Raw genomic sequence first — 19,382 nt, 5'->3', positions numbered from 1 at the left:
TTTTTACTATTTTGGCTTTTGCAGATGGCTGTGAAGTCTTAAAAACTGTTTAAAGGCTCTGAATGCCTTAAACAACAGCAACTCGATAATTATTTTTAGAGGCGCTTAGTACGCACGAAGGTGCTGGGTGACAATTTCATAATTAGTTTGACTTTGGTTCACTTGTTTCAGATGAATCTGTAAAAGTGCTAGTATAAAATGTACATATTTTCGTGAATTTTATAAGCTGATCTTGGCTTGACAAAGTTTAGTATTTTAATATTTTTAATCAGAAGTATGGCTCCTCCACAAGGTGGGGGGGGGAATTTGCCCCAAATGCCCCATCCTGGATCCGCCATTGCGGCACGGCAATAAGAAGTGAACATTAATAGCTACACTGACTCAGCTCTGGAGGCGGTGCTCGCATAAAAGTGCCTCCGACCCGATAGAACAGTGCACAATGAAACAAAGAATCATCGATAAAAACTCGGATGAAAAGAACTGCGCTAGACTTCACACACTGCTAGTCTGAGCTCTCGGCAAAAGAGGTCTAACCGCATCCGGTTGTAAAACTAGTGTTGCTTATAAATTCGAACACTTACGAATCACGTAATTTGATACTCTGCCCGGGAGGAGCTCATCGTCCTATAGTATGTTCACGTTGAGCTGAATCCTGAAAAACAGCTAAAAATTAAAAGTGGATTATTTCTCAACAGAGTTAACATTTCAGCCAACCAGATGATTATTGGTAACAGCAAAGGTGTCAACAACAGACATGTACAGTTTGGCTCCATTACAAGTTCGGGAAAGGGCTGTAATGGACACTGTACTTATATGGCTTCCCCATAGGAAATGTATTGTGAAAATTTTGATTGGCCGTAAATATTATGTCAAACATTTGAACAAAAAGATTTCTAAATATTTTTAGCGGATCAAGCAGTACTACAAATGAGCCAAATTTCAAGATCATGTGTAATTGCATCCATGAGTTAATAAATATTTTTGAGGATTCAGCTCAACGTGAACGCATTATAGACCACTGCGCAAATTTCTACAGTTATGTGGCAAACTGGACAGATAGTAACTAGTTAGTTATAGTGTTGATTCCACTGTGAATACTACATTCACTACTACATTCCTCTTGGTGAGTGGATATGTACATAGATCCTTAGAGTGTAAAGGATCTATGATATGTTTGCATTGTCCTTTACAGATTACTTAAGCATGTTATACTTTATGTACTAGTCTCACCTGGCTAGACCACTTTATCTTTGTAGGGAGAAAAATGGGTGTGGTCCAGTTTGAATAGTCGCACTCATTCTGGACACACCTCTAAGCATGACATCACTGCTTTTGCACGTGTTAGTCCCACTGTGTCATATTGTATGTCTCGCTGTGTCATTTTGTATGTCCCACTGTGTCATATTGTATAGCCAGTCACCATCATTGGTACGACACTTTGATAGACCACCACCATCCGAAGTGTAGGTTAAGAGTGATGTATCAAGTATTATGTACAGATGATTAAGTTTGTATGTATGTTCAGGAGTCCAACAAATCTCACATAGCCAGACTGACTAAGCCTTTCGCTATTGAGCAACATGCTTGTCTTGTATCCTGTTGTGTTCAAGCAAACACTGTGCCACATTTTAAAGTATAATAGTCTCAGAACCTAAACAGTAAGAAGAGAATGGCTTTGCCAATATGCACCAAGCAGTGGAACTTCCCCCGAAAACGTTGGTCTAGCTATGTGAGATAGGAGGGTGTCCTGATATTCAAAATGAAATATAAATTCATTACAGTGGAACCTGTGTATTAAAGACACCTTGGGATCAACCAAAAATGTCCTGATTATTAAGATGTCCTGATTTTCCAGGTCAGTTTACATGTAAAAGCTGGTACTTTGGGGCCTCAACTAAGTGTCCAGATTATGCAGGTGTACATGTCCTCTGTAAAACAGTAATTGTATATTCAGTCGAACCTCTCTACTCCAACCCCTGCATAATCCAGAATCCTCTCTAATCCGACCGAAATGTCATTTACCAACATTTTTGTATAGAAAACAACCTCTGTAATCTGACAACTCTGTACCCTGTAATCCGACACAAATTTTGATTCTCTAAACTTGGAAATGCATTGTTTTTGACCTTTGTAATCTGACAGAGAATAATAGCGGCATTAGAATAATCACAGAAAATAATTTTTAAGCAACCAAAGTACTTAATTGGTTGACAGTAATAGAAAAAAGCTGTAATACTTACAAATTCTAAAATTAATTCATGTTAAAAACATTGTGTGATCTGTTTTACCTATTATTTACATAATCTGACATAATTATTGTATAATGTCGGATTACAGAGGTGACTTGATAATCCAACAACCTCCTTGATTCAGCAAAATCTATGGCTCCCATTGAGCGTCGCATTAGAGAGGTTTGACTGTATACTGTAAAACAATCATTGTACAAACTGTTTGCTCATGGCTAAAATGACAGCTATCAGGTATGTGCAATATGTTTCTGTAAAATTAATTATTGTGTACAGCCTACTTTGTGTCTGGTAACTTTTCAGGTGTGATATGTGTAGAGCAACCCTCAATGAGCACAATGATCTAATTCATGGAAATTTTGGCACCACAATCAGGGGCGGATCCAGTGTCTGGAAAGAGGGGGGGGGGGGGGGGGGGGCACCTTGCTGAAAAAAGTTGAAGAGCAAAAAAAAAAAAGTCACAACAATAATAGCTAGTTATCCTTTACCAAATATATTATATCAAGTATGTTATGTAAAATAAAATCCTATTTATAGCTTCATAAGTAAGCTGCACTGCCTCATGAACATTGTGACTGCTTTATTAGAGTAATTTACTGCTCTATTAGAGTATCTCGATCTTGTATGCAATTTCTTAAAGGGGGGGGGGGGGGCATTTGCCCCAAATGCCCCATCCTGGATCTGCAATTGACAATGACCCAACCAACCTGGTGTAACAAATTTTGTATTGCGAAATGCAATAAAAGACATATCTCATGACACATGATAGATACCTCAGATTTTGTTGGAAAGAGCAGTGCATGGCAATTTAAATGAGCTATAGAAGAAGGAAATTGGAGAAAATTTTAGTGCATCGATTTTTTAAATTCCACGTAGGGCTACTACAGTAACTGAGTGTCATATGTTTGTACGGGTATGTGTGAAGGTCATCCTAGTTGATTACAGTGTTTATAGGGATTAGTGTACTGCAAGGATTCCATGTATATATGTACTCCTATTCATAGTGTGGGTGGCTACTGAAAGTTTTATGGTGTGTACTCCTGTTTCTACAGTACCTACACGACGTGATGGAGAAGGCTACACTGCAGGAGAAAACTGTAGTCTCCCCTGGAACTTACATCAATGATCAAGCTTATCCTTTTTATGAATGAGATAAGTGAGCCTACATGTGTGTATAGGTAGGCTACAGTACATTACACATGCACACACACATATGCATAAATATTTATGCTACACAGTACACACAAACAAATGCCCACACACATATACATAATAAGTATTTATGCTACACAGTACACACATGCAAATGCACACACACACGCACGCACGCACGCACGCACGCACGCACGCACACACACACACACTGTTTATACACTATGATGACTAAAATACTTGAATTGGCATTTTCTGGTTATACCCTGGTGGCTAAATGAAACCAGACCAGTGAGTGATATGAGATCAGCCATAATTTGAAACAATTATGATAAATTACTGAAATTTCTCTATAATTCATCTTCAGAGGATCTACGAAATTTTCTTGGAGGAAGCAACAGCAGCCTGTATGTACCTCATAGATTGTCAAGTTTCACTTTGTCATGCTTCACGTTCCAGTAGTGGTCTGGTAAAATGGCAATCATTGTTGTAAACTGGCATTACAATGGATGTTCATGACTGTACACAAACAAAGAATGTTGGGTGTAATCACATACATATAGTTAAAGAATCTGTGAATAATTCTACACTGTGCGTAGTAAGTGACCAATCTACAATGAATCATTTTTATTATAGACTAAAGTCTCCATCACACTATACGAAAGTATGCAGCTTACTTTTTGGTCTCTTGTATGACTTAACTGAAATCATACCCATAGTGCTAAACATTATAGAGTTATGAAGGCGTCAGTCGGTTAGTCACTTAGCAGAAAATTTGGCTAAATAGAAAATTCCATAGAAACGAGTTTGGTCTGGGATGTGCAGACATGTGGTCGCGCCTACCCAGTGAATCAGCATTTGAGGCAATTATGATAAATTACTGAAATTTCTCTATAATTCATCCTCAGAGGATCTACGAAATTTTCTTGGAGGAAGCAACAGCAGCCTGTATGTACCTCATAGATTGTCAAGTTCCACTTTGTCATGCTTCACGTTCCAGTGGTGGTCTGGTAAAATGGTAATCATTGCTGTAAACTGGCATTACAATGGATGTTCATGACTGTACACAAACAAAGAATGTTGGGTGCAATCACATACATATAGTTAAAGAATCTGTGAATAATTCTACACTGTGCGTAGTAAGTGACCAATCTACAATGAATCATTTTTATTATAGACTAAAGTCTCCATCACACTATACGAAAGTATGCAGCTTACTTTTTGGTCTCTTGTATGACTTAACTGAAATCATACCCATAGTGCTAAACATTATAGAGTTATGAAGGCGTCAGTCGGTTAGTCACTTAGCAGAAAATTTGGCTAAATAGAAAATTCCATAGAAACGAGTTTGGTCTGGGATGTGCAGACATGTGGTCGCGCCTACCCAGTGAATCAGCATTTGAGACAATTATGATAAATTACTGAAATTTCTCTATAATTCATCCTCAGAGGATTTACGAAATTTTCTTGGAGGAAGCAACAGCAGCCTGTATGTACCTCATAGATTGTCAAGTTCCACTTTGTCATGCTTCACGTTCCAGTGGTGGTCTGGTAAAATGGTAATCATTGCTGTAAACTGGCATTAGAATGGATGTTCATGACTGTACACAAACAAAGAATGTTGGGTGCAATCACATACATATAGTTAAAGAATCTGTGAATAATTCTACACTGTGCGTAGTAAGTGACCAATCTACAATGAATCATTTTTATTATAGACTAAAGTCTCCACCACACTATACGAAAGTATGGAGCTTACTTTTTGGTCTCTTGTATGACTTAACTGAAATCATACCCATAGTGCTAAACATTATAGAGTTATGAAGGTGTCAGCAGGAAATTTGGCTAAATAGAAAATTCCATAGAAACGAGTTTGGTCTGGGATGTGCAGACATATGGTCGCGCCTACCCAGTGAATCAGCACTGCGGTGCACCATTACTCATGGAAAACAATAGCACTTGCATGTGTCCAGCTCATTAAAGTTTTCATTAGAGATAGGTATTATAACCAATCATATCAAAGAGGTGAGCAAGTGTTCGCTTCCAGTAGTTTTACACATGTTTCTCTACGCCTGAATAGTCCGTACTAAATGTATATTATGTAAGGCCTACTTGTTCTTTCAGTGTGTGCTATCAAACGTTTGGGTAGCTGGCCTTTGTAACAAAATTTATTAAGGAAGAACAAGTAGCCAGGTGACTAGTGTTACTACAGGTGACTATATTAATATCACAGTCTTGGCCAAATGTATGTATGCATGTTGCTAGCTATCACTGTGGCTTACATACTGTTCCTAAAAGTTAAATTGACTACCTACCTTATATAGGACTTAATAATAATTTTCAAGTACAGATCCTCCTATTACTTTGTGTATGATATGACGATCAAGCCAATGTTCCCGGTACTGCAGCGGTATAAATGTGGTGTACGACATTAACCAAAAGCATAGATGTTATGTACGCCAACAGTCATGTTCCACCAACAACTGCTAAGTATGCCTAAATACTGTATAATTAAAAAAGCATTGATGAAATGACAACAAATGCTAGAAATTTTTGAGGGATGAAATTCTTGCAAATTTGTGAATATTGACAGTTTTCTATATATTATATTGATGAAATCATTGAGGTTATTATAGTGATTACCTTAGTGAAGTAATGTATTCTCGAATGATGCTCTCTAGATTTTTGTGAATTTAAAGTCATGTTTTACACAGTTTTGCAAAGTTTTGTCCCTCATAACTTATAGCCTGTGTGCACTTACTACTGATATTCTTGGTATGGTAGATTCAACCAGTAAAGTGTGCCAGATTCACTCAGTAGGGAGTACTCAAGTTGTACAATGACGTTTGTGCACTAACAACCGATATCCTTGGCAGATTCGGTCAGCAAAGAGTACCCATGTTGTATGATGGACAGCTGGTAAGTTTTCAGTAGCATTTGTTCACTAACAACTGATATCCTTTGCAGATTCAGTCAGCGAAGAGAACTGAAGCTGTATGACATACAACTGGTAAGTACTGTATGTCTGAGCATTTACAACTTTACAACTGTTCTGAGCATTTACAACTGTTCTGAGCATTTACAACTTTACAACTGTTCTTTTGCAGTTTCTTTCAGTCAGTTATAAAGTTGTACCATAAATTTTATACTGGTAATTGTAGCTTATGTGCTCTTTAAAATAACTATGTCTTGGCAGATGCAGCCTGGTGAAAATAGTACTACATGTATGGCTTGAATTGATGTACAGCAACCACCTACTGGGTCAGGCCTGGTGTAGATGAAGAAAAGCCACCGTGACAGGGAACATCTTAATGTTTTTTTTCTATACAAATGTAATTCTACATAAAGGCAAGCTTAAATTAATGCCACTTGGGATGACAATGGAGCTGTTGTTGTGTGTGTTACAGTTTATTGAATTACATTTTTATACATAAATTCTTAAAAAATAGCACAAAATACATAGGAATTTAATAATAAGTTAGCTGTATGTACTGTGCCCACGTAACCATGCCAACAAGCTGTGGTAAGCTATACTACATTGTGTATATCTATTACATATGTACACATGATGTATACACACCAGTGTATAGCAGTCAATTTGTAATACACAGGATATACAATTATAGTATATCATATCCATACATACCTGTGCAAACTGAATGTATAATTGAGTTATGCCTACTAGTGTGCACCTCTGAGTATATCAAACTTTTTGCACAGTGCATGTAGGTGTGTTCTACTACACCCACACCTATAGGGGTATTAACACACCGATAGGGTGCGTTGTGCATTTTAGGGGTGTTGTAGTACACCAATAGGGTGTACTTTATAAAAATTTGCCAAAACCACATTCGAAATAGACACTTGGTTGTTAGATTATTAATACAAATTGTTAACCTTTAGTGGTAAGGAGACTTCATGCACGCCACAGTATCGTGGTTCTCTAAGTTCTTAAAATTAATGCAAAGTGCCATGTGTGTACCAGCATGTATACACACACACATGTGGTTTTTTAATAGCAAATATTCTGGTGTTGTCTACACACAAAGAAGTTTCACCATGTCCATACTTACAATTTAACCTCCACAGAATATTATATTTAGTTACACAAATTATAGAACTGTGCATTTAGAAACAGCATTAGCAAATGACACAACAACTACATGATATTAGGATCAAGTCAGCATTGGGCTTACAAAGTCCCTGTATGTAGGTCCCCAGTGAGATGACAATTACAAGTATATAACTACCTTCTAAAAAAGAAGCTAGCTGGCTATAATGAGAACAAAATTAATGATAAGTAGATATAGCTGCACTAAATTACAAGACTGAACATTGCAGTGTGTTGTCTATAGCTGCCATTGTTTCATGTTTTTATAGCCTAGCCATAAAGTCAAGAGTGTTGCACTATTTCTTTCTAGCCTAATGAATAAAGGTCTATTAGAACAAATCAATGAAGCCTCACACTAGTGACTTACTATACACATATTATGCTGAAGTGCTATGGTAGCACTTAGAGGTGCTATGTTTTGACTGGAGCAATCAACATGTAGCACTTTTAGGTGCTACCATAGTATTTGTGACCAAAACCAGGCTTCTACACACATCCAAATTTTTGACTTTAAAGAACCATAATTTGATGTTGGAGTAGGCTATCACTTTCACATTTTGACCTGTTATTGCATAATGCAATGATCGAATGGTGTGAAAACTGTAGGTCAATAGCATACTGAGTGGTCAAGTTACAAGTAGTTAAATTCAAAGAATGTGATGTGTGTAAAAGCCTGTCAAATACAGTCACACTGTAAGGTGCAACCATAGCACAAAAGTTTAACAGAAGTGCTATGGTAGCACTTAGCTAGTGGTGTTATTTGTTCACTGGAGCAATCAAAATTTAGCACTTTTAGGTTGTACCTGTAACCATAGCACATCAATTTTAAAAATGTGGTGAGGTAGTTTGTGATGCTTATGTCTTGCTTTGTAATGTCAACTATGCACTACTTCATTGCTGCTTAAGTCTTAGACCATCATTACTGTATTGCTTGTTTCTCATCCCTATAGGTCAGGTGCAGCAAAACCAGATGCTGGCAGTATAGACTTACCTAATATTATATGTACTTGACTGTCTGTGACTGATCAGGCAAATGTCGATCTTGAAAGATGCAAGTTAAGGGGACTATGTTGTAAAACAAGATGGGAGCCTTAGTACTCTTCTGTTATTTTATGTGTATTGCTTTACCTTAATACTCATGCAGCCATTCAGTGTCTCCCTCTATTCATGTGATTTCTAATCAAATAACTAAAATTTGGTGTGGCCATCTGATAGTTGATCCAGATTTTGATGGGAAAGACATAATGATGGTCTCTTATTGTCACAGGTAGCTAACACTATTCCAAAATCATCTTTATAGCTTTACTGTCCTACAAAGATTCTTACGGCATAGGAAAGTGTTAATGAGATTAGGACTACGAACAGTTTTTTCCTGGCTCAGAGAATAGAATGTCTTACCCATTATTACAATTAGTCTGTATACCTATGACTACTTGTAATTATAGACTTTTTTTTTTGTAATTTCACTGGGACAAATCTAGTCCCCTGGGCAACATCAGCATGCAGTGCTGTCATCCCAGCATCAAATAAACAAAGTATTCATCTTGGTAGAAGTGTAAAGTAATTCAAAACATCATTTCAGATTGTCTAGGAATGTAGAGCTAGTATTGAAACAGTAGTGCCATGCATGTGTACTGAAAATACAGATTATAAACGTGTATAGTATGTTCACGTTGAGCTGAATCCTGAAAAACAGCTAAAAATTAAAAGTGGATTTTTTCTCAACAGAGTTAACATTTCAGCTAACCAGATGATTATTGGTAACAGCAAAGGTGTCAACAACAGACACGTACGGTTTGGCTCCATTACAAGTTCGGGAAAGGGCTGTAATGGACACTGTACTTATATGGCTTCCCCATAGGAAATGTATTGTGAAAATTTTAATTGGCCGTAAATATTATGTCAAACATTTGAACAAAAAGATTTCAAAATATTTTTAGCGGATCAAGCAGTACTACAAATGAGCCAAATTTCAAGATCATGTGTAATTGCATCCATGAGTTATTAGATGTTTTTGAGGATTCAGCTCAACGTGAACATACTATAGGATTTGATCAAATATATATCTGTATGTATGTAGTACTGTCTCACTAGGAATCTGTGAAAATTCTAAAGCCTGTGAATACAGGAAGTATAGCTACCTAGAACTGTGTGAAATGGAAATAAATTCTACACTTAGTGGTAACTTGATCACATGCCATCCTATAACCACTTTCAACTAGCTAAGTACAACAAGGCTTCTATTCAGTATCAAGTTCTAAACAGTTAATGTTATCATGGTTATGCATGGCCTCCTTATTCAATGTTGTCAACACTCCATGTGATAAAAATGTGTGATGATTTGAGAAAATACTCTATATGTTATTGTTTTGTATCCAGACCACAGTGGTCCATCACAATCTTGAAGCCTATTTTTGTTTTCCCAATATGATTTTTGGTTCCCAGTGTCCATCTTGGTATTCAACAATATATTGCAACACTGTCTCTGTGTGTGTGCATAAACTAGTGATATGAGTAGCTTTTTGAAATTGAACTGAATAGATCATGGAGATGGAAGGAGTTCCTTCACAACATAATCCAGATAGGAACCTTGTATTACTCCACCTCCTTGGTTGTCTGAAGAATGGCTGTACCAACATTGCTCATCAGTTCCTAGGAAGTGCCAGGCTGGACCTTTCACTACTGGTATTGGTGTGTGATAACTGATCTTCATCATGTTGTAGTCTGTATCAATTTCAACATCTTTTCCCATGAACTGACCTACAAGAAATGTACATGTACAAACATAGTAGCCAAAAGCAACTCTTACCCATCAATCCATCAGCTTCACTAGTTAATCCATCACTGCTGGTTATCATCATATCCAAGTGTTTCTTGTAGAACCTTATTTTCATTCCAAAGCCAAACTCTGCTTTGAGATAAACCCAAGCAGTTTCATCCTTCAACTTTTCTTGCACCTCAGCAGAATGGGTTGTAGTTATATTGAAATCTCTAGCAATCAATATTTTTACTGGCTTGTCTTCAACAATTACAGTTATATCACCAATCTGGACACTGTGGTCTTGTGCAGATACTTTTACAGCTGCAGACTTTCCAGTAACAGGACACCTCAGTAGTAGTCCAAGATTACCCAGGAAGGTAGAAACATTAGCGATGGTGTTACTCTCATCACTGGCAGGCAACACAAATTGAGCATTCAACTGTACATACTTGTCTTTGATCAAACTGAACATAAAGTCAGGTTGTCCCTGTACACTATAACACAGGTTGTCTCCATTAGGTAGTGGTATGAAGAAGTGAGGATCATCTCCTGTAGCAGGAGGGGGGCCTATACTAATCACTGTATTCCACTGAGTGCTACACATCACCACAAAAACAGTAATAAAGATATCAATCCACTTCATTGTTTAGAAAAGTGACTTCTTTCACATCTGCTTATTCAGAAACTCACTCATGGAATGAATGCATACACAAAAAGAGTTGCGGTTAAATACCTGAATATGGAATTCAACTAATGATAGCATGAAGCCAACTACAAGTTGTCACTGCCTGGTACTGAACCGGAATCTGGGTGGCCTGCGGATCAAGTCACGATGGGGTTGCCTTTTTTTCAGCCCTTCTAGGAATCTAGGTATTTGTCCCGTTTCACTTCAGGATATTTAGCTCAAAGATTTTCGCTTAGGCTCCTAGGCTATGGGTAAACACCTCGAACAGGCTCTGCCTTCTGTGTACACCCTCCAGTGCCTAACTGGTAAAGTAGATAATAACAATAACCGAGTAAGGGTAGACGCACAAAGTTAATGGAACAGCATGTTTGTGGTCATGCGCGAACAAATGCGGGAATCCATGGACCACAGCGAAGCGGCTCAGTGGATTAACAGAACAAGCTCTGTCAGACCGCCCAGCTACTTTTGTTGATACAACTAACGTTATTCACGCTTTAAAACTATTAGCTTGTCACAACTCTGGTTAATTCACCGGCGAACGGCACCAGCTGCCATCACGTGATTACTGTTATACGGACCGCGCCTTGACAAGCCACACCGACTCCTTTCTCGCTAAATAACTTCAAAATTATGCTCCACAGACCATCAAAATTTGGTATAGGCATTGGGTAAGCGATACTCTACAATAGTACGCTTCGAATTTTTGCGATTCGGATTTGATGGGAGTTATTAGCCAATGTTCATATCAAAACTCATGTCAAATTAACCCATACATTACAATTTTCCGTAAAATATTATTATGCGTAAAATCAATGTACAGCAGCCTATGGAGGTAAGTTAGTTTAAGTTACATTATTCATCATAACTCTGGTTCTGAATGCAGTATCAAAATAGACACTATCCAAAACCACGCCCACTTTCGGACGCCATTTTGAATGGGGCCAATCAGTTTCAATAATCACTGACTGCATTGCGTTGAAATTCAGCGATGAAGAAAGCTCGAACTAAGTGCTATTGTCAAGTAGTAGTCCATGGAAGCTTTCAGTGCAGTAAATTCCTTGTTCTGGCTAAAGGCAGGTGATTATCAGGTGATGAACAAGGCGCGAACTCAAGAAGGGCTGACGATACTATTTCCTTTGTTTACCTGTACAAGGAGCGCCTGGATGGTCAGCCGCTACTACGGTTACTATCACTAATAATTTACCGCGGTAATGGATACTAAAATACTATTTATTTGCTCCGCAGTGCTTCCTGTGTGGGCCAACAACTGAAGGCAACTTGGGCTGTCAATGCTTCGCGCCTTGTTCAACCCTGATAACCACCTGCTCCTAACCAATTTACAACCTTGAAGACCTCCACGGCCAATTGTTCGACAATACCCCCTATAGTCCATGAGCTAGTCTCGCGGCGCCCGACCCTAAAAAGAGGGTCTGGTGAAACTGTGTACAAAAAGTTTGGCGCTGCCGGAATGTTGGAAGCTCCAATCAGATCGCTCCATTTCAAATTGATTATGTAATGTGTACATTTCAAAAGATTCGCGGCTTACGGTTAATTACATCCGGTGACTCTGCTGCTTAAACTCATTGAGAAAACAGCCATACAATTCTGTTGGGTTCGTTTTAATGTTGAATAAATAAAGTAGCGCTATTGGTTTGGTGATGCTGTAAGCGGATCTGGTTGAATGGATGTTGTGACGTAAACAGTGCACTTACATAACACGTAAAACGTCATCCAATAAACATTCCAGAGCTCAAACGTTTTATACACAGTTTCACCAGACCCTCTTTTTAGGGTCGGGCGCCGCGAGACTATCCATGAGCTGGAGGGGTCAGTCGGTACCATCTGAGCTGAATAAGGTTCAATGCTTTTTTTGAGAAGGTATCCATCCCAATAGCACAAAAATGCATGATAGCAATGAATTTGTGGTAGCTTTTAATTTTTATGGTCATAATAGTAATTACGTGACATTAAAATTATGCAATCATAGTACTCAGCGGCGGAGGAAGTAGTTGATATGAGGGGGGGCTGGGCTGACCCAGACTTGTTTCTATAGTTTGGTAAGGTGAGACCAAAAAAAAAAAAATAAATAAAAAAAATAAAGGTCGCAACCAACTGATAAGAGCTTTCCACCTCACCAGCTACCATTTCTAGCTGATAAACTACATAAAAATCCTTTCATAGCTCGCTACACACTGACTACTTTGTTAGAGTGACTGCTCTATTAGAGTATCTCGATCTTTATCAAGGTTTTCAGCCCCACTCCAAGAAAGCTAATTTCGGTGTGATATCATTCTGAGGGGGGCTAAGCCCCCCCTCAGCAGACCGAGGGGGGGCTTTAGCCCCCTAGCCCCCCCCCCCCTTTCCGCCGCCTATGATAGTACTAATTACAAAAAACATTTTATGTTCATTTTTAAAAGTCATAATCTTCTTCTATTTCATCTTGAAGTTCATTTATGACATCTTCATTGTCGTCAGCATGATCAGCCTGATTGTCACACTCCTGCAGTCTACACATTTCTGTACACTTGAGCCCATTAGTCATACAAACGCACCTTGGCAGCTCAGACTTCTTTGCACAATTGCAAGCTAGAAGATCTAAACTAGCTTGGGGTGCTGGTTGACCAGTCATCCAGTGTACCACTAGTTGAGTGTCTGATCCTTCTACTTCATTCTTCCATCCAGGAATTGGAATACTAGGGTTCTGTTCCAAACATCTTCGCCATATGGCAGCCTGAAAATTTGATCGAAGAGCGTGTTGAACTAGGCAATCTTTACAAGGTGGGAGCGGATGGCTTTCAACCTCACCTTTCTTGGCACAGAACAGATGATACCTTAGCTCATTAACTTTAGTAGAAGATGTCTTGGGAGCATAGAGGTGGCACGTGAAGCACTTAAGCTTGTTCATTATCTCTAATGACACATCCCACTCTCTACCCAATTCCATAAAGGTATCTTGGTAATCCTTGCTGTGAGTCAGCATCTTCAGAACTTTAGCTTTACCTTTACCAGCAAATGCACTGACAGTGTCACACCCAGTAAATGCGTGCATACCAATTAGGGCTTGGCACACAGATATTCCCACACCAGAATCAATTTTATTGATGTCTATAACTTTTCCCTTATTTTTGTGCCGCACTTCTGAAATAAGGCTACTCCAATGGCATCATGGAAAGCTAACAACATGATGAAAACATCTGCATCTTCTGAGCAGATAACTACAGCCTAATATCCAGCTTTTGCTGCATGAGCAGCATGTAGCAAAAGGCGTCCATCAGTTTCTTCTTGGTTACACTGTAGACATATATGGTACTTGCATGCATTCCTTTGATGTAAATCTGTAACAAACCTCACTAATGGTGGCATACAAAACTTTCTCACCCAATTGTTCTCTGTGCTGTGTACTCCTCTATTCACTTACTAAAAAGGCAATTAAGCTGGTTTTGTTAGTGGTTCTTGACAAGAAATTCCTCCATTGCCTTACGATCTGTGTACTAGCAGTGCTCTGAAACTGATGACCAGTCTCTTCACCTCACAGCAACCTCTCACTGTTTTTGATTGAGTTTTCTTTGCATGTGTCAAAAACAACATCAATTCTCTTGTTATGTTTTCCTTCTCTCAGCACCATTTGCAATACTGCAGTAGCAACATAACCAAAGGTAGTTTGCTCACCTTTGACCTTTTGCACTAAGCTCATTCCACCTATGATCAATGCAAAATTATCTGATAACTGCTCAATTGGTGCTACATTGCTTTGAAGAGATGTTGCTAAAGCAGCTTTTTTGGTTTTTCTAAGCAATCCATCTGGTGTGGACAAAGCCCAAGGTAATGGTCCAAGGGGATGAGACAGAATATCTTCCATCTTGAGGTTGCACCCTTGAGCCATCACAATAATTCTCCCATAAAGAGATCTGTCTGCCTTCAATATAGCTACTCTGCCACTAGATTTCACTTGCTTCCTTTTACACAGGCTGCTAAAAGATTTTAACTTATTCAATGTTATTGGGTCATGAAATTTCTTTACTGGAGGATCTTTTTCTAGGCGCTGATCTTTAAAATCTGAATAACATTGTTGACCAATATTATGTGCCTTCATCAGATCAGAAGCAACTTCTCTACGGGCTTTCCTAGCTGTTGATATACTCAGTAGATCCTGGTTCTCAGTAAATGGATTAATCCAAGCTTGAATTAGTTCACACACTGTTGCAACTGTTTCTACATCTTTCTGAATTCTTGTCTGTTGTAAATCAGGATGCTGGAGTTTAGCTTTGTTTCCATCAACAATGTTTCTTAACTGTGCCAAGAAGGTGCTTCGACGCTCTGCTGTCATGTAAAACCACTGGTTTTAAAGTAAATCCAGTGGTACCTCCTGGAGTCTGAGTATCTTTGTTCACAGTCGCCTCAGTAGCTTGATCAACTGGTATTCATCCAAAAGGGTTGAAACTAGACAACTGAACTGAAAACTGTCCAGCATTAAATGCTTGATAAACTTCAGGCCTACTCTCTGGCAGAGCTAACATTTCAGCATAATACACAGTGAGATATCTGGCATAATTGACTTTGTCATATGCAAAACACCATGGAATCAAACTTCTTATAGCAATGAGATATAAATTCCAGTTCCCTTCACGGGATCCACATAAAAGCCCAAGAATTACATTCTCAACCAGGTCAATGTATGACATCCAATAAGCTGATAGTTCTCCATTATCACAATGCAAATGATGAAGAAAAGAATTCCATTTTGCCATTAATTTGGGCAAGAGTTCACTAATGAACAGTTTGTTAAAGCTTCTCTGGTTAAGATCACTGGCCATGCTGATCACCTGTTCAAAAAATAATACAGCTGTGGAGTGGGATTCCTGGTCATTTTCTGTCCAAATTAGAAACTGTGCCCACACCAATCTCAGTAATGCTTCATAAATACACTTGTGGACTCTAACAGCATGATTTTAATGCTTACCGTCAAGAACACCATTGATGGAACCCTCAGCAGCAAGCCCAGCTTCAATGCAAATGTCTTTTAAACCAGCATCCCGAAATCATTTTCCTAAAATCGACAAAGCATTTCAGATAGTATGGAATGCTCCCATCCTAAGAACTACTTTTGAGAAAACTTCTTTTTGTTTCCAGACTATTTCAGTGGCCTTCGCATACAATGCTTGATCCATAACAACTGCTATCGCCACCAACTGCAGTTCTTTTCTGATCTGTTCAGACTGATTCAGTATCTCAAACACTGTGCTGAGCTCTGTAGCTGGTGCAGTAATAGTGGGCAAATATCCTATTACATCTTTTGAGATTGGTTCCTCATCCCTACTTCGAATATTAAATCCAGTCCAACTTGGAACAGCATGATCTGTGTGCCTTTTTAAGACCCATATCAAATTTTTCTGACATGCAAAAAGAGCTGTACAAGATTCCTTGTCATGACTATTTCTAGTTACAAGAGATTGTGGGCCAATACGTGCACCAGCTACATAAACATCTAAATCCTGTACCTTCACACAAACTGATCTCTGTTGTTTACCTTTCTTTTCAATGTGTGGAAGTTCAACTGCAGGAAGAAACGGACCATGTACCTTTGCTTGTACTGCTATACCATTTACCTGATGTGAAGTTCCTTTCCCAGTGAGAGTCTCTTCAAGTCGATCAATGTTGTCCCACGCAAGATTGGTGAAAATATGAGGTTTGATAGAGGTTGGGAGTGTAACCTTTAGCTGTGCTAGTTTCTGCAGACACAAAGCAGTTTCATTCTCTTCAAGCTGGGAGTATGAAATGCCATTCCCAAATCTGTTAAGTATTTGAATCATTTCAACGTTTCCTGTTAGAGTTTTGACTACACAGGGCAGTAGGAAATGTTTTGGCGGCTTGTGTTTCCCACATGTTACTGCATAAATTAAGTCCTGGCTGAAGGACTGTACTAAGGTGCTCACTCTGTTAGATGTACATTTTGTGTCAGGATCTCCAGTTAGAAGGCCAACAAGGAAACGCTCCAGATGATATGGTATGCTCAGATTATCAGCTGAATCTGATGGGTGAAATGGCCAAGGTGAGGGCTTTGTATTTTCTTTGATTTCTGATCTGATTTTTGATGATGCCTGATCTATAATCCTAATACAATCGCTCACCTTTTTTTGCCAAATTTCAAGTTCACTGTGTAGACTTTGAACTTCAATGGCAACTTCTTGCAATGTCACATTGTCAGGTACCAACAGCAACTTTCCTTTGGCATCTTGAAATCTACAGATTAAATCTAGCAATTCAGATTCTAACCTTCTCCGAACATGTTTTCATGTTGAATCACGCAGAGCAAACTTTACTTCACCAGAGAGCATAAAAGATTCTAGCTTTGATGTTAATGAAGTGACTGACACAATTCTTTTGTTGGGAATTACATCTGTTTGAGTAAATGCAAAAAGATTAGATTGTTTTTCAACAATCTGATATGTATATATCTTCTCCATCATCAGCCTTTTTCTTGTTAGCCGTAACTTTAACAGTGTACTTTTTATAACATGAAATATGATAGTGGGCGGGTCAGCAGCAACTATATCTCTACTTGTTACTGCTAGAATCCTTTCATCAGCTTTCTGAATAGCACATTCTCTCAATGTTTGATCTGCCCGTAGTTGAATAGCTTGTACAAGTTTTTCTCGTGTCTTAGTGACCTTCACATACTTACATACCTTGTCACAAAAAATACAGATTGGGTCATAAATCCTTGCTTCAGATGTTCTTCTGCATAATCTTTTTGATGAGCGGACATCATTCTCATCATCAAGGCTTTCGTCGTCCCCTATTTTTAAAATAGTCTCTAGGTCTCTCTTGAGTGTAAAAACACTTCTACATTTCCTATGGTAATAAATTTCTGGGACTTCCCCTTCATTAAGCTGTTTGGCAACATCAATAATTAGCTTATGCTTTCTTATATTAACAGCTTTGAGCAAGGTAAGCCATGAATCATAAGTTTTAGAGCTAACCAAGTGGCAATCATTATCAATACCTTCCTGCGAGCAGATGATGCATAGTTTACTTGAACACTCCATTTACAGGTCTGCAGTTGATAGTTTTAACCAAACATCTACACATCTAAAGTCTTACCAGCTACTTTGTCCCAGTAACTCCAACTATCAAATTACAGCAAAGCTACTAAACTATACAGTTCTTTCAAGAGTCAAAACTTAACAACTGGTTGTGGCCAACTGAATACAATAACTGAAGCATAGCATAGCATTTATATCAGATCAGAGTCAGCATCCAGTCACTAGGTGTGGCCTACTAAACACACTGAAAAGATTGAATTGAAATCCCGGCCAGCACAGCAATTTTATAGGATATCAGACCAGAGCTACAGTGCTATGGGTTGTTTTTTTTGAAGAGCAAGTATCCAGTCTATAGGTGTGGCCCACTAAACTTACTGACAAGATTGCATTAACACAGCAATTTTATGGGATATCAGACCAGAGGTACCGTGTGGTTTTTTGAAGAGTAAGTATAAAGCCTATATGTGTGGCCTACTAAACACACTGTCAAGATTGAATTGTCAAATCCCAACACAGCTATTTTATGGAATATCAGACCAGAGCTCTATGTGTTTTTTTTGAAGAGTAAGTATCCAGTCACTGCATGGGTGTGGCTTACTAAACACAGACAAGATTGATTATCAAATCAATAAATTTATATGGCAGACTAGAGCTACTAGCGATATAGTTCTTTGAAGAGTCACTATCCAGTCATTAGAATAAGCTGAAGGAATGAACTGTTAGCATAAGTACATTTTGTTACCATAGTTACTATCAATAGGCGTGGTTTGAAAACCACATTAGTAGGATAAAAATTATGTTAAAAATAATATATGCCAAACTTAAGCCCAACTACTTGTTTGAAAGTGCTCATATTTGCATACATATGTGACTCATGTTGAAATTTGGGGTGTGGTGAAAATCGTGCCATAAAAACCACAAGCTACCACGTCATCAATGCTATCATAAATTTTTCGGATGTATACCTTCTCAAAAATTAACATGAACCTTATTCAGCAAAGATGGTACCGACAGCCAAAATTTTGGTGCCTAGCTCATGGACTACTAGTTCAAGCTTTATTCACCATCGGATTTCAATGTAGCGCAATCGTAATAATTGGTACTGGCCCCATTCAAAATGGCGGAAAGCTGTTGCTATGACGATTACGTAGTTTTGGATTGTGTCTATTGTTCGGCCGCCATTATACACGCATAACACTCCTCTATCCGATGGTAACAAAATTTATTCGAAGCTAAAGTGTTTACAGCTTGCAAATTTACAACAAACGATGGTAGCTAAATAGCAACTTACGCAATACAAAAATCCATTGGAGATCAAATCACAAATTTCGCGTTCTAATTAAATAGCGGCATCACGCCGTTACCATAGCGATTACGAATTTTG

The 19,382-nt window shown here is 38.4% G+C and overlaps 1 protein-coding gene and 1 long non-coding RNA gene across 7 annotated transcripts; one reads left to right on the top strand and one right to left on the bottom strand.

Moving 5' to 3' along the window:
* The first annotated feature begins 259 nt into the window (after positions 1-259).
* Positions 260-6,844, top strand: LOC136247356 (uncharacterized). 6 transcript variants are annotated; one of them, XR_010697425.1, is made up of 7 exons: positions 260-1,123; positions 1,413-1,463; positions 1,782-1,855; positions 3,299-3,402; positions 6,183-6,317; positions 6,366-6,408; positions 6,595-6,844. It is a non-coding gene; the product is annotated as an uncharacterized lncRNA (long non-coding RNA). The 6 variants fall into 6 exon arrangements; XR_010697426.1 differs by lacking the exon at positions 260-1,123 and adding an exon at positions 1,138-1,340; XR_010697427.1 differs by lacking the exon at positions 1,782-1,855.
* Positions 6,845-9,937: 3,093 nt separating this feature from the next.
* Positions 9,938-11,260, bottom strand: LOC136245373 (inter-alpha-trypsin inhibitor heavy chain H2-like). Its single transcript, XM_066036869.1, has 2 exons — positions 10,319-11,260; positions 9,938-10,269 (listed from the first exon to the last, which is right to left on the bottom strand). The coding sequence occupies exons 1-2, from the start codon at positions 10,911-10,913 to the stop codon at positions 10,052-10,054; spliced, it is 813 nt and encodes a 270-aa protein (XP_065892941.1). The 5' UTR covers positions 10,914-11,260; the 3' UTR covers positions 9,938-10,051.
* Between the last annotated feature and the right edge of the window lie 8,122 nt (positions 11,261-19,382).

Source organism: Dysidea avara, chromosome 2, assembly GCF_963678975.1.
Source record: "Dysidea avara chromosome 2, odDysAvar1.4, whole genome shotgun sequence".
NCBI lineage: Eukaryota > Metazoa > Porifera > Demospongiae > Dictyoceratida > Dysideidae > Dysidea > Dysidea avara.
Note: the sequence above shows the minus strand (reverse complement) of the source record. Positions and strands in the feature narration are given on the sequence as shown.

Bases quoted from the DNA above. Each gene is read 5' to 3' on its own strand.
- LOC136245373 (XM_066036869.1), bottom strand. From the start codon at position 10,913: ATGAAGTGGATTGATATCTTTATTACTGTTTTTGTGGTGATGTGTAGC. The intron at 10,270-10,318 runs GTAAGAGTTGCT...CATTTCTTGTAG, and splicing joins TGAAGCTGATGGATTGATGG to GTCAGTTCATGGGAAAAGAT.